The following is a 14,059-nucleotide window of genomic DNA, read 5'->3' as shown; positions in this document are numbered from 1 at the left end:
TCGTGTTAGAAGGTGGTGGGGGAGGGTGCCCAGCCCTGGCTGTACCTGTCATGTTAGAAGGTGGTGGGAAGAAAATAACTCCTGAGATCTGAAGAGAAATGGCAAGGGGGAAAGGCTTCCATCATGACGGCCTTAGATGGTTAAGGTGAAGACCAGAATGGGCAAACAGTTACAAACACTTGTAATCAGCATTCAAGAGGCCATGGTATGTAGTGTGTGTGTGTGTGGGGGGGGGTGTCAGGAACTCAAGATCAGCCTAAGCTAAATGCAAGATAAGGATGCTGGACATGGTGCATGACATAATTCTAGGCCTGGGATGGTAATGACAGGGAACTCAGGAGTTCAAGGTCACTCCTGGCTACATAGAAAGTCTGAGGCCATTTTAGGCTACATGAGACCCTATCTCAAAACAAAAGGTTAGGAGTTATATCTGTGTGTTCCGGGACCTGGTACTTTAGAGGAAGTAGAAACCGATGAGGGCAGATACCCAGTGGGGGTAGCGAACCAGCGTGCTCAATGGGGAGGCTGGCTATAAGAAAGGATGCAAAACAGGGTCTGGCCCTGCTGAGGTCCTGGCTAAGGTCAACCCTGGGCCTTGCACCTTGAGAGTATCATCTTAGTACATTATGAGGAAAAGCCTCAGCATCATTGTGACCCGGTCACTCTCAGGACCTTCTGGCTCATCCTGGCCGGCCGGTGGGCATTAGGGGTAGTGGGCTGGGGGCCTAAGGGCCCTGGTGGCCCTAGGGACCGCCATGGCCATGGCAGAGAGGCCACGGCCTGGGTGGGCCTCGTATCAAAACCCCAACCCCAACAACTGCCAGGACATGGGGAACTCCATTCTGCTGCTCTTGGGTCTCATCGTCTGTATTAACATTGGCATCAACTTAGTGACCCTGGTCAGGGGTGGAGGGTGTGGCTGGGTGACTGGGAGGGCAGGCCTGGTTACAAGGACCTACCTGTGGTCACCATGTCCTCCTATGCCTAGCTCTGGAGCCGAATTCGCATCCTCTTACACCGAATGTTCCATATCATTTGTGAAAAAGGTAAGGAAGCCTAGGGGTTGGGGCCTAGGAGGGGTAGAAACCAAGCATTCTATTCCACCCGGCCTGAAGCTGGCTCCCTAAGCCTTGAGTCGCAGCTTCTCTGTCGAAGCCCCACCTCCTATCTCTCTAGAGGCCAGCCTTTCCGACAGCCTCACCTCTCCCTAATCCACAGAAAGCAGTAAATTATCATCACTTGGGAAGCTGGCCCAGCCCTTGAGGAAGCAGGCCTACCCCGAAGTCCATCTCCGATGTACCATGGACCCTGTGAAGATGACCGTGACCCCCCCACCCACTCGTCGTCGTCACCGCCACCGGGTGCCTCCCTCTCGCCGTGCCCACCGCCCAATAGCTTGGGCCCCTGATACTGATGAGGAGAAACCTCCGCAGCAGCGCCCAGCAGTCTGCGCCCACCACTGGGATCGCCCTAAGACTTGGGAAAGTTTCCAATCTATGCATGAGATCTGGGAACCTTGGGCTCAGGATGGTCTAGAGCAACCTCCCCAGACCATCCGCTTCCAGCCAACAGTAGAGGGAAGGCCTCTCAAAACGGAAATCCGGTCAGAGCAGGGTCTGGAGGCCTATGTATATACCGTGAACCCTCCGCCTCCCAGTCCAGAGGCTTTGAGCCATAAAAACAATGCGACGGGGCCTGGGGGAGGTGCCGAGGGCGAGCAATCACAGGGCCAGCCTATCTCACCACCCTTTCTGGGTCCAGCAAATGTCCCTGAAATACCCCGGCGCCGTTCATCAGGTAGAATAGTCTATGATGCCCGAGAAGTGAGGAGAAGGTTACGAGAACTGACCCGAGAGGTGGAGGCTTTGTCCCACTGTTACCCCTTGGTCTCTGGATCCAGCACAGCTGAGGGGACAGGCAAAGATTGGGTGTATCGTCCCCTGAAGGGAAGGTGACTAGGGACAAAAAAAAAAAAAAAAATAATAAAAAGAGAAAGAGGAAGTGGTTTGTGGTGATAGAGGGGAACGATCCTCACAATACCCAGAATTCCCCGTCACTAAGAGAATGACCTCCCTGGACACAGCCTGGAGATCCCCGGGGGTCTCTGTCAACTTCTTGCCCTTCTAGGCCCTGTCCTGAACCTTTCTAAGACCCTTGTTGGTTCCAAGACACCCAACTGCTTCTACCTTGCTTTTAGTGCCCAAATCCTGTAGATCCCCTGGCAGTCCTGAACTAAAGGATAGACCTCAGGCCCCATAGCCCTAACTCAAAGGGCTAAGGAGCCCAGGTTTAGACTACGGGTCTAGCAGAAACATGGTTCCTCTAATGCTCCAGTTTCTTTGGGTAGATTGCTGAAACAGGGAGCGTCTCTCAATCTCCCAGGCAGAACCTCAAGTTCCTGCAACCTTTGAGAATAGACTTAGAAGCAGGGGGTAAAACAAAGATATCTCAAGAAGTGACTTCCCATAACATCTTAGCTTCTGTGATCTTATGCCTGTCCATATCACAAAGGAAAGATAAGGCTCAGGACAAGTGACTTGCTTGTGGCCACGAATACTAGGGATCATGTTCACAGCCTTAAGACTTCCTACTTCCTTCCCAACCTCCACAGCCATTCCTGCTGGCAGAAAAATTCCCAATGCCAGTGAGACAGCCTCACCTACATTTTCCCATGTAACCTCTTTGGAGTCTTCCATCCACTGGCCAGCAGAGAAACGGATCCCCTGCCCTGCTCCTAGATGGCTGAGTTTCTCCTGTGCATAGTAACACAATTTTCTGTAAATCACCCTATTTTTTTGTTCATTTATACTCAAGTTGATTGGCAGCACATGCCCCTAGCCTCAGGTCTCAGGCGGTTGAGGCAGGAGGGTCATTGCAAGTTCAAAGCTACACAGGTTTCCATAGCCAGTTCTGGGCTAGACGGGGCTGAAATGGCATTCTATCAACAAAGCCAGACCCCCAAACAAAGAGACATTACTGATCATTTTAAGTTAATTTTATTCTGTTACATACTGAAAAGGTCCATTTTTGAATAGTTGGCTATAAAAAACATCCATAAAAAACATCCTTGGCTGACAGGTGGAAGGAGTCTGCCAAGGTCAGCCTGGCTTCCCAGAGACCCTGTCTCAAGCAGCGTGGTACATGGCAAAGGCAGGATGCTTGTTGCAAGTCCGAGGTCAGTCTGATCTACATATTGAGTTCTAGGCCAGGTCGGATTATATTAGACCCTGTTCTGGTTTTGTTGTTTTTCAGGGTTTTTTTTTTTGAGACAGGGTCTCACCATGTAGCCTTGGCTGACCTAGACGTCACTGTTGATCATGACTGGTCTTGAACTCAGAGATTTGCCTACTTATGCATCTGGAATGATTGGATTAAAGGTGTGCCCCACCATCATACCTGACCCTCTTTTAGGTTTTTAGGTATTTTCTTAATTAGGTATTTTCTTAATTAATGTGGGGGTGGAGGGTGGGTGTGTTATGTCAGTGGTGTCAGTGGTGTTATGAAGAAGTGTCAGATCCTCTGGAACTGCAGTTCTAGGTGGTGAGCCACCCACACTGGGTGCTGGGAACTGAACTTGGTCCTCTCAACTGCTGAGCCATCTCTATTTCCCCTGTTAGAACCTAGCATTAAAAAACCAAACCAAGGGTTGGGGATTTAGCCAGGGGTAGGGCACTTGCCTAGCAAGGGCAAGGCCTGGGGTTCGCTCCCCAGCTCCGAAAAAAAAAAAAAAAAAAAAAAGAAAAAAACCAAACCAAGACCTTGCAGTCAGGGTGCTCCTTTCATCCATGAGTGATTGTTTACTCAAAAGACCCTTCTGTCATTCAACAATTACCTCTTCATGCGTGTGTGTGTGTGTGTGTGTGTGTGTGTGTGTGTGTGTTGTTTTATTGAGATGGTGATAGTATCATTAACCCCCGAATGGCCTGGAACCAGACAGCTTCCTGCCTCAGCCTCTCCAGCAGCTAGGATTGTCAAGCCTGCTGCTACCATACTGAGCTGTGGTTTTCTTAGTTTTTCAACTTGGTGTCAATGAGAGGACGGTCTCCTCAGAAGGAAGGAAGACAGTGGGGGTCCAGCAAGGTGTACTTCAGCCTCTGTATGATGCCAAAGCAGATGAGCCCCCACTGGGCATGGGTGCTGGCACCCGGAGACGGACAGCATGTGGAAGGCTTGGTTCTGCCATGTACCTTTCACTCTCTCTCCATACGCTGACCTCAAACCAGGCATGAAATGTGGCAACCAACAGGCTAGAGATATTGCCGTGCCTCAGAAGAGCAATGAAATTCTTTGTGTTTCGACCCTGCGAAGATACTCTCATGACTGTAGTAGCCACCATACTTTCTGACCAGGAACCAGATACAGGGTTCAGCAAGGAGACCCAGAAGACTGTACTCAAGTACCCGACGGCCGTGTTCTATCAAATGGAAGTCAAAGATAAAAAAAATTGTCATGTTATGGGTCAGCAGAGTGAATAAAAGTTCTACCTCTGCATTATGACTCTCACCTGCCTCATTGTGACCTGGCTCTTTCCCCCAGATCGTAAGCATCTCTAAGTACTGGCATGAATATAGTGTGGGTTGGGTTGGGTTGGGTTGGGTTGGGCTGGGCTGGGTGGGGGGGGTGGCCCAGGTGGCCTTAGAACCCCCCCACCATGGAAAACCAGTTGTGGCAGAGCACCCTGGGGTGCTGCAGTCAATACCAAGAAAGCCCCCAGGATGCGGAGAACATCCTATTCCTGCTTCTGGGCCTCATCATTCTTGTCAACATCAGCATCAATGTGACAACCGTGGTCAGTGATTACTGTGGATCACCCATAGGAATAAAGAAGGCTCTGTAGAAAAGCCAGCTACGAGTCTGCTTCACTTGCAGAAACGGGTGGGGTTGCTGGGAATGGGGATGGTATTAGAGAGCTGGTCTTCACTCCCATCTTCCCACCACCTCCAGATATGGCATGGGCTCCAGAATGCCATAGACAAGATGTTCAGTTGGATACACCAGAAGAGTAAGTATGGCCGACAACAGGGTCACATGCGCACACCCTGATCCTAAAGTTCAGGGCCACATCTTCCTAACCCTGAACTCTTTTGGCCTCTTAGCAGCTGAAGTCCAGGTTACAGAGTGTCCCCCCAAAGAGCCCCAACCAGCCAACGTCCAGGATGTCCACATCCACTGTGTCCTGGACCCTGTACAAGTGAAGATGGCCCAACCCACACAGTGTTCCTCTTCCTCTACCCACTATTTCCGGAAGCACTCTAATGACAGGCGCAGCCGCAGGCGCTACTGTTACCCACGGGGCAGCCTCCAGATCCGCCAAAGCAACCAGCAACAGAGCTGCCACAGCCGTCAGCAGAGACTTCGGAACAACAGGCAATTCTCCCATGGCTACCCACCCTTCCGTAAACAGCATCAAAGCCACAAGGCGTCACAGACGAGGCCAATGCCCTTCTTTGATGTGGAAGACCGGGATTCCCCTCAGGAGGATGATCAGTCCTGCCCTCATCCCAAGCAACCCCGTAGGAGCCGGGGTGGTTTGTATAAGCCAGTACGTCTGGCCTCCAAAGCGGGACTGTGGGGTCGCCAGGGTGGAATCCTCGCCAGCCTCCCACTACCCTCCCTCTACTTGTCACCAGAGATGCGCCGTCTGCCTAAGCGAGTAGAAGCCAAATCAGAACTGAGGCTACAGGGCTTCGGTCCTCATTATTCACAGTCCCGGATTTGTGGTAATGTGGAAGCTGAGCAGTGGGCCTCATCACCACCTCCTCCCCGCCGGCTGCTTCCTAACCCCTCCTGGGTCACCGTGGGTTATAGCCCTTTCCCTTCAGGGGGCCACATACCTTATGATGCCAGGGATCAGTGGAGGCGTGGGACCGAAGGCTGTGAGCCACCACCTGCCTTTGTATCCAGGAACCTCAGGTCAGATGCCCAAGGCTACCGGGACCACAGCTCCTCACAGCCCCACCGGCAGAATTTTCCTAGCTATACCCACAGCCAACCCAACCACAGCCCACCACAGTCCGTGGGTTATAGCTCCCGGGAATCTCACGAAGTCCGCAGGCGGGCCCCTGACTGGACTGAGGTTTTCCCCTCTCGTCATCCTCTGACCACCTCTACCTCCCTCACCGCATTGGGTGAGGCTTCATACCAAAGGGCCCCAACTGCCAGCTCGGGCCTGGTGATCCCTCACTCCTCCCAGCGCTTGGCAGAAGGCCAGATTTCAGATCCAACCCCACCTGCAACCACCTTTGTACCACTCAGTCGGAATCCAGGTGGCAATGCCAACTACCAGGTGTATGACAGCCTGGAGCTGAAGAGGCAGGTGCAGGAGAACAGAGGGAGGGCCAGCTCACTGCCACCACCCTCCACCTCAGCTTCAAGGCCCTCTCTGCATAGAAGCCGGACAGGGAAACTTAACTGAGCAGCAGGTGAATGTGAACAGTGGAGCAAGGCATGGAGAATAAAGAGAAAGAGTCCAGAAAACTCTGTTGTCTGTTGGTTGGAGGTTCTCCTTTCACTGGCCTGGGATTCTTGAAATGAGAAACCGCTCTTCTTGGTGTGATGCCCCTGTTTCCCAGGGGGCCGTGTTCCTGCTAGTAGGCCCCTGGTGATCCTGAATGGAAAGTCTCACCAGTTCTAAACTGCAGATCGGAGGTCTCAGTGCACCCACCTTGTCTCAGTTCTTGTTCCCAAAGAGACTGACTCAGCTCTGCTCAAGAACCTCTGAGGTCAGGGCTTGGAGAGGTGACGCAGCAGTTGAGCACTTGTTTTTTGCAGAAGACTTATAACCGTTTGTAACTCCAGTTCCAGGGGACCTGATGGCCTCTTCTGACCTCCATGTGGACCAGGCACACATGTGGCACACATACATGCAGGCAACATACGCATATACATAAAATAAATTCAGGGGGGAAAAAACAAAACAAAAAACCAAGGTCAGGGAGCAGGTAGACAAAAGCCTGAGGCCCAGTGTGGGAAGAAATCTGGGCCCTAGATTCCAGTCAAGTCTCTTGAGGTCAAGGGCTTCCTGGTCTTAGGAGTGATCAAGGGGTAAAAGATTCTGGATTTTCAACTTCAGGAGTAAGGTGTGCGTGAATCAGAGCACCATGGGGGAAATGGTTGGAGAAAGGGAGGGGTGCTGGCCTATAGGCTTAGGTTACTCAGACCTGGTCACCAGGGAACTTCATCCTGGGACCACCTTCTCCACCGTCTCATTGTGATCCCAATTGCCTGCTCCATTGTGACTCAATCCTCCTCCCCTCCCCCACTAGGGGCGGGCCTGTTTCCTAGTTTGTGGGGGCCATGGGGCCCAGGTAGGCCTGGGACCCCAGGTCATGGGTGAACGAACCTACCACGGAGCCCATTCCTGTTCTGGCACCAACCTCAGGAAATGCCAGGATTTAGGAGATTCAATTCTTCTGATTCTGGGCAGCTTCATCTTGCTCAACGTGGGAATCAATGTGGTGACTCTGGTCAGGGCAGGGTTTGGGCACAGGGGAGAGGGGGCTTAGGGGTGGTTTGCTTGTTTGTTTTGGGTCAAAAGTCTCACTAGGAGACTCAATGTAAGTCTTAAGTGTCGGCGCCAGCACCGACACAGTACCGAGAATCGGGCGAGAGCCTACGGGATGAAAGAAACACACATACACAGACACAGGTTATCGTGTCAAGCCAGGAGAGGAAGAGAGGAAGAGAGAGAGAGAGAGAGAGAGAGAGAGAGAGAGAGAGAGAGAGAGAGAGAGAGAGAAGGGAGAGAGAGAGAGAGTGAGGAGGAAGAGTGAGAGACTCCTGTAGCTTTATTCACCACTTATACACCCAAGTCTCCAGGTAGAAAATAACCGGGAAGCACAGTGGGAAACCCTGGCTCGTGACTACCTGGCTCAAGACTTGGTAACAAAAGACCAACTCTGAGACCTGAATTAATTAGGGGAGAAATCCCAGAAGACCAGCCTAAATCTCAAGGATAAAGGCTGAGGAAGTAAAAGGCAGAAGTAAATTGACCACCACCCAGGTGTGGTCCAGGTGTGTCAGTTCCACACGCATCAGCCGGGCTCAGCAGAGGTCATGCAGTGGAGACACTGGGTGTTTACTACTTGGTCTTTTCTCCCTGTGCCGTAAATACATGGGAGAGGCCTCTGTCCAACAATCCCATGACTTCTTAACTGTGGCCATGCAGTTACAAAGCGGCCAGGCCCAAACCCAATATGGCACTACACTTAAGATCTCCCTGCCTCAAGCTCCCAAGAGCAGTAATTACAGCGTGCACTCCACCAGGCTTCCTAAGCTCTGAGGTGTCCAAGGGGCTCAAGTAGGAGGGCTGCTGGGATGTGGCTGGATGAACATTGACCTTCAGGGCTCACCCTACCTCTGGGCTCTCCTTCCTCTGCTCCCCTCAGCTCTGGAAGCATCTGAAGAACTCCTTGAGGATTCTTTTCCATCACTATTTCCCCAAAGGTGAGTGGTCTCCTGGGGATGTAATTGTCCCCTTTTCCACAGCCATTCCCACCCTAGCACCCTGTCCTTTCCCATCCTACTTCCCCTACAGACAAGAAGCCCCTTGGTTTAAACAGCCAACCCATGTGCATGCGTTGTACCACAGATACCAAGAACCTGTGTTCGAAAATCCCTGCCCGATTCCACCACCGTCCCGGTTTCCTACCTGCGCACGTCAATCACCTTGACTCTTGGATACCAGACACAAATGATGAGAACATTTCTACGTGCTGCTGGATGCCACCCCAGTGTGGACACGGCAGAGCTCCCCAAGAAGCTCCATGGGAACTGTGGAAAGAAGGACTGATGGGAGCTGGAGAAGCCCCTCAGGCTGTAGCCATGAAGACTCAAGCTTCTTCCTTTTCCAGGCCAGAGATTTCTCCACAAATTCCAAAGACAAGCAAGCTAAACATGGTTCTACCATCTTCACCCCAAGACAAGACTAAGGCACCACTTGACAGCCAACCCCATGCTCCGGCCCAGGCTCTAACCTATACCTCAACCAACACCCATGAGCACCCCTCCACCCAGTCCCAGACTCAGACCTCAGAGCACTCTGAAACCAGGGCACAGGGTGTTAAGCATACACCACCATCCCGGGCACCTGACTATATCCCAGCCCGCAGTGAAGTCCCCAAACCAGCCAATGCTCTATCCTCAACCTCATCCCGTCAACCAGCCCCCACCCCACCCTATCCCTCCATCCATGTCCCACCTCATAGTCAATCCCATATCTTGGGTCAGGCCCAGGCCCACATCCTGCCCTCTAGCTCACTCCAGGTTCCAGCCCCAATCCCAGCCCAGGGCTTAGGCCACAGCCCTAAGCAAAACTCAGTACATACATCACCTCAAGCCCCAGCCAAGTCTCCTGCATACACTTCCTTCCAATCCAAAGGCCACGAACCAGTCCCAATCCCAGTACACACCTTGACCCACTCCCAAGCTGATGTCCCTAAAGAGACAACGTCTCAAGTCTTAGCACATTCTCAGATTCATTCGTATGCCCGTACCTCAGTGCCCAACCCAACCTCTGCCTCAGTCCCTTCCCCAACCTTTACCCCAGCCACTTGTGTCCTTACCCCTGTCCCAACCTGTGTCCCAGCCTCTACCCTAGCACTGTCCATGACCATGACCACTACTCAAGCACCTGCTCAAGTTCCTACCACCACCTCTACCCCGATCCTGTCTTCTGTTCCTTCTATGGTGGCGACTTTCGGTTCCAACTCTTCTACTGGCCATATGGTCTATGATGCCCGAGGAGTGAAGCAGAGCACTGTCCTTAAACACAGCTCCCAGGAGTCGAGGTATTTCAGGAAGGACTTGAACATCCTCTCCAGATCTCAAGAGGTGACGAGCCTGGTAAATTCTGGTTCTGCTGAGCAAAGACCAAAGCAGTACAGTGGGAGCAGTGCTGAGCCTCCATCCGGGCCTATGCTGGGCTACCTGGAGTTGGGGAACATGGAATGGAAGATCTCAGATAATGTAAAAGATAAGTTTTCCAAGCCCAAGACCTTCCCTTACAACAGCGTTCATCCTTGCTGTTCTGAGAGGAAAACTGAGGAAGCCCAGGCTCCACTCTACCACCAGTTCCTGGTCTATGCCCAGGATGCTACTCCCTCGAAACCCTGCCTTCACTCTCCCAGCACTACTCAGAGCACACTGCCCACCATCCCCCCGCCGTGCACTCTCTCTCTGCCTCTTGTTTCTCCCAGAACATTCACTGTTTCTCAGGTTAACTATCAGAAGTCCTCCAACTTAACACAAGTCCCCTCCTTTCTCTCTACTCCCAATTCTCCTCAGACGGGCTCCTCTTCCCACTTCTCTATGCCTTCTCAGTTCTCCACCATTTCTCAGTCCTTAATCCAACCTCCAAACCCTGAGAATCAAAACCTTAACCAAGGCCTTGGCCTTCAAAAGACTCCACCATCCCTTGCCAAGGATTCTGGAGTTCCCAAGAACACAGGCTTTACACAAGATCCAGGACTCCAGAAAAACCCGAGCCTTACCCGAGATCCAGGCCTCCACAAGAACCCAAGCCTTATCCCAAATCCAGGATTCCAGAAAAACCCAGGCCTTACCCAAGATCCAGGCCTCTGCAAGAACCCAAGCCTTACCCCAAATCCAGGATTCCAGAAGAACCCAGGCCTTACCCAAGATCCAGGCCTCCACAAGAACCCAGGTCTTACCCTGACCCCAAGCGTCAACAAGAATTTGGGTTTCTACAAATTTCCAGACCATACTCAAGATCTTTACCTCTGCATGAATCCAAACAGTTCTCAAGACTCTTGCCTTCAGAAGAATCTGGATGTCTCTCAGGACTCTGGCCTAAGGAGTCCAGCTGCCGTTCAAGATGCTGGTGTCCTTAGGAACCGTCCAGCCTTGGGTGTCATCCAACACTCTAGTCCCCACAAGAATGTATTATTTAACGAAACATCTGGCCAGAAGACTTTGAGCTTTATGCAAGACTCTCTGGTCTATAGGAATGCTCCATCAAACCAAGATACTGTAATCGACAAAAATAAAGACCCCTCCCCAGAGACCATCTATAAGAAGCCAGACCCCTGTCGAGATTCTGGAGGTAATAATGCTACAGGAAATGTACAACACCCAGGAGTCTGCAGGAATGTAGGCCTTACCCAAGACTCTAGACCACAGAAGAGCCAGTGCCATACGGAAGATTCTGATGTTAACAAAGGCCCAGGACTTACCCAGGAATCTGGTCCCCACAAAAACCTAGATCTTGTTCAAACTTCTTGCCTCCATAAGAGCTCTGGCCTCACACAAGACTCAGGAGACTACAAGAATCTAGGCCTTCTCCAAGATTCTGGAACCTGTAGAGCCTCAGATCTTCTCCAAGACTCTGACTCCTACAAGAGCAGTAGTCTCATCAATACCACTGAACCTGAAAAAAGATCAGACCTTAACCAAGATGTCAGCATTTACAGTTCAGAACATAGCCAAAGCTCTATCCCTCAGGAATGCCCAGAAACGGATCAAGATCCCTGTTCTCATCGGGACCCAGCACTCGGCCGGGGCTCCGGCTTCAAGCCTCCAGGCCTTACCCAGCAAGCTAGCCCCTGCAAGGACTCAAGCCTTATCCTAGACCCTGGCCGCACTAAAAGACTAAGCTATGTTCCAAGTACAGATTCTGTCCAAATCTCAGGCTCACTTCCGACAATAATGCTAACACCTTCCCCAGTGAAACCTTTCGTATGCAAGATGGCTTCTCAAAAGGACAATACTGGGCAGCACTTATCCTGGACTCCTGTCCCTGTCAGTCAAAACTCCTGCCCTCCCAAGGCCCAAGTGGTCCCCACGGACCTGAAATCTTTTTCAGAGGTACCTGTTCTGATTGAGCTACAACCACCCTCCCGGCGGTTAGACAGCCAAGACTGGGCATACCACCCTGTAGATACAGTTCCTCCAGCTTTCCAGAAATATCGCCAGATGTCTATGCCTCCCAAAATCAACTGGAAGCCCCATTGCCCTGGACCAGGCACCAGGTCAGGTCATGTGGTCTTTGATTCCCGCCAGAAACCGTTAGTAACTGGCAGGGAAAAGTGTGAAGCTCTAACTTCCAGGCGTTTTCGTCAAGAGACACCCAGAAACTCAGAGGAGACCCAGAAGGAGTGGGGATATGAAAATGTGATGAGGACCTTGAACAAAGATGGGACAAATACTCATCGGGAATAAAGAGACAAGAGAAACATTCTGTGACTGGTTGAGGCTCTCCATCCCAGCAGTATCGCCAATACCGACCATGCTCATCCAAAACAGGCACAGAATTAACACGTTCCCATTGTCCTCCACAACTCCATAGTCAGGCTCACGAGTTGATTTTTCAGGGGGGGAAAAAAAAAACACTAGCCAAATGTGAGTATTAGAATGTCGATTAAAATTTAAAATTCTCACCAAGCGTTGTGTGGCACACGTGAATCTCAGCACTTGGCGAGTAGAGGTAGGGGAATCAGGAGTTCAGAGGGATCCTCAGCTATATAATGAATGCGAGATCAGCACAGGCTACTTGAGATCCTGTCTTAAAAAAAAAAAAAAAAATCCCAGCACTCGGGAGGCAGAGTCATGTGGATCTCTGTAAGTTCGAGTCCAGCCTGGTCTACAAGGTGAGCTTCAGGACAGTCAGTGCTGCTACACAGAGAAACCTTGTCTCGAAAAAAACAAAATCCTAAAGAGACGGAAGTGATGGCTCATCTGGTAAGAGCACATTCTGCTCTTCTAGAGGACCCAGGTTGGATTCCTAGCACTCGCCACGTGGCTCACAACTGTCTGCAGCTTCAGTCCCAGGGGACCTAATGCCATCTTCTGGCCTATGTGAGCACTGCTCACAGGTGGTACACACACATGCAGGCAACCGCTCACACACATCAAAAAAAAATAAATAAATAAATTAAGCTGGGCGTGGTGGTGAATGCTAATCCCAGCACCAAGAAGGCAGAGGCAGGTGGATCTCCGTGGGTTCAAGACTAGTCTAGTCTACATAATGATTTCTAGGATAGGGCTATATCGAGCCTATCTCCCTCCCCACCCCCCTAAAAAAATAATCTGAGCTGGGTAGAGTATTTCATATCTGTACGATCAGAATGTCAGAGGCTGAGGTAAGGTGATTTGTATTTTGAGCCCAGACAGAACTACCTAGCAAGAGCCTGTCTCAAAAAGACAAAATCAATTTAAATTCTGTTCTCCTGGTTCTGTATCTTTAAGTTCTGACAGCCACATGCCAGGCAGCAGAGATTCAGGACATTTCTTTTTTCTTTTTTTTTTTTTAAAGATTTATTTATTTAATGTATGTGAGTACACTGTAGCTGTTTTCAGATACACCAGAATAGGGCATCGGATCCCATTAGAGAGGATTGTGAGCCACCATGTGGTTTCTGGGAAATGAACTCAGGACCTCTGGAAGAGCAGCCAGTTCTCCTAACTCCTGAGCCATCTCTCCAGACATTTCTTTCTTTCTTTTTTTCTTTTCTTTTTTCTTTTTTTCTTTTTTCGGAGCTAGGTACCGAACCCAGGGCCTTGCGCTTGCTAGGCAAGCACTCTACCACTGAGCTAAATCCCCAACCCCGTAACTCGCCTCTTGATGAGGGTGCCTGAGTGATTCCCCATCGGTTACTGTTTCTGGTAGGAATAAAGACCATGTGATCTGCCTGGATGCCTAATTCTGGGCAGTGGGGCCTCTAGTTGATTTATGAGGCAGAGACATTAAAGACACTTTGGCAGGCTAAAGGGACTGTATTTATAGGTACAGGCTGGCCTCACATTAGAGGCAACCTAATGCCCCGACTTTTTGATCATTTAAAGGCTAGACATGGTGGTGCATGTTGGTAATTTCAGAATTTGGGAGGTAGAGACAAGTAGGAGTTCAAGGCCAACTACTAATACCCAGTAAGCTCAAGGACAACCTGACCTATGTGATACCCTGTCTCAATAGAAAGGAAAGGGGTTCAGAGATTGTTCAGAAGGTAGAGAAGGTTGCTAAGTCTGATGAGAGTTTGATCTCAGGGTTAAAAGAGTCAACTACTGCAAAGTGTGCTTTGAGCTCCACTCACAAACTGCGGTA

The 14,059-nt window shown here is 50.8% G+C and overlaps 3 protein-coding genes across 3 annotated transcripts; all 3 read left to right on the top strand.

Moving 5' to 3' along the window:
• The first annotated feature begins 83 nt into the window (after positions 1–83).
• On the top strand, positions 84–2,001 carry Spem1 (spermatid maturation 1). The gene is made up of 3 exons (XM_032911822.1): positions 84–899; positions 989–1,046; positions 1,219–2,001. Exons 1-3 carry the CDS (start codon positions 756–758, stop codon positions 1,953–1,955), a joined length of 939 nt encoding a protein of 312 aa, XP_032767713.1. The 5' UTR covers positions 84–755; the 3' UTR covers positions 1,956–2,001.
• Positions 2,002–4,630: 2,629 nt separating this feature from the next.
• Spem2 (SPEM family member 2) lies at positions 4,631–6,477 on the top strand. Its single transcript, XM_032911821.1, has 3 exons — positions 4,631–4,789; positions 4,945–5,002; positions 5,097–6,477. The coding sequence occupies exons 1-3, from the start codon at positions 4,652–4,654 to the stop codon at positions 6,413–6,415; spliced, it is 1,515 nt and encodes a 504-aa protein (XP_032767712.1). The 5' UTR covers positions 4,631–4,651; the 3' UTR covers positions 6,416–6,477.
• An 851-nt stretch (positions 6,478–7,328) lies between these two features.
• Spem3 (SPEM family member 3) lies at positions 7,329–12,226 on the top strand. The gene is made up of 3 exons (XM_032911820.1): positions 7,329–7,466; positions 8,388–8,445; positions 8,591–12,226. Exons 1-3 carry the CDS (start codon positions 7,329–7,331, stop codon positions 12,175–12,177), a joined length of 3,783 nt encoding a protein of 1,260 aa, XP_032767711.1. The 3' UTR covers positions 12,178–12,226.
• Positions 12,227–14,059: the final 1,833 nt, after the last annotated feature.

Source organism: Rattus rattus, chromosome 9 (assembly GCF_011064425.1).
Source record: "Rattus rattus isolate New Zealand chromosome 9, Rrattus_CSIRO_v1, whole genome shotgun sequence".
Taxonomy (NCBI): domain Eukaryota; kingdom Metazoa; phylum Chordata; class Mammalia; order Rodentia; family Muridae; genus Rattus; species Rattus rattus.
The sequence above is the reverse complement of the archived record's forward strand: the minus strand, read 5'-3'. Positions and strand labels throughout refer to the sequence as shown.

What these genes read in the sequence shown, in the direction of transcription:
- Spem1 (XM_032911822.1), top strand. Translation starts at nt 756, where the DNA reads ATGGCCATGGCAGAGAGGCCACGGCCTGGGTGGGCCTCGTATCAAAAC. An exon ending in GCATCAACTTAGTGACCCTG is followed by an intron (nt 900 to 988) that starts GTCAGGGGTGGA and finishes TCCTATGCCTAG; the next exon opens with CTCTGGAGCCGAATTCGCAT. An exon ending in CCATATCATTTGTGAAAAAG is followed by an intron (nt 1,047 to 1,218) that starts GTAAGGAAGCCT and finishes CCTAATCCACAG; the next exon opens with AAAGCAGTAAATTATCATCA.
- Spem2 (XM_032911821.1), top strand. Translation starts at nt 4,652, where the DNA reads ATGGAAAACCAGTTGTGGCAGAGCACCCTGGGGTGCTGCAGTCAATAC. An exon ending in GCATCAATGTGACAACCGTG is followed by an intron (nt 4,790 to 4,944) that starts GTCAGTGATTAC and finishes CACCACCTCCAG; the next exon opens with ATATGGCATGGGCTCCAGAA. An exon ending in CAGTTGGATACACCAGAAGA is followed by an intron (nt 5,003 to 5,096) that starts GTAAGTATGGCC and finishes TTGGCCTCTTAG; the next exon opens with CAGCTGAAGTCCAGGTTACA.
- Spem3 (XM_032911820.1), top strand. Translation starts at nt 7,329, where the DNA reads ATGGGTGAACGAACCTACCACGGAGCCCATTCCTGTTCTGGCACCAAC. An exon ending in GAATCAATGTGGTGACTCTG is followed by an intron (nt 7,467 to 8,387) that starts GTCAGGGCAGGG and finishes TGCTCCCCTCAG; the next exon opens with CTCTGGAAGCATCTGAAGAA. An exon ending in CCATCACTATTTCCCCAAAG is followed by an intron (nt 8,446 to 8,590) that starts GTGAGTGGTCTC and finishes GTTGTACCACAG; the next exon opens with ATACCAAGAACCTGTGTTCG.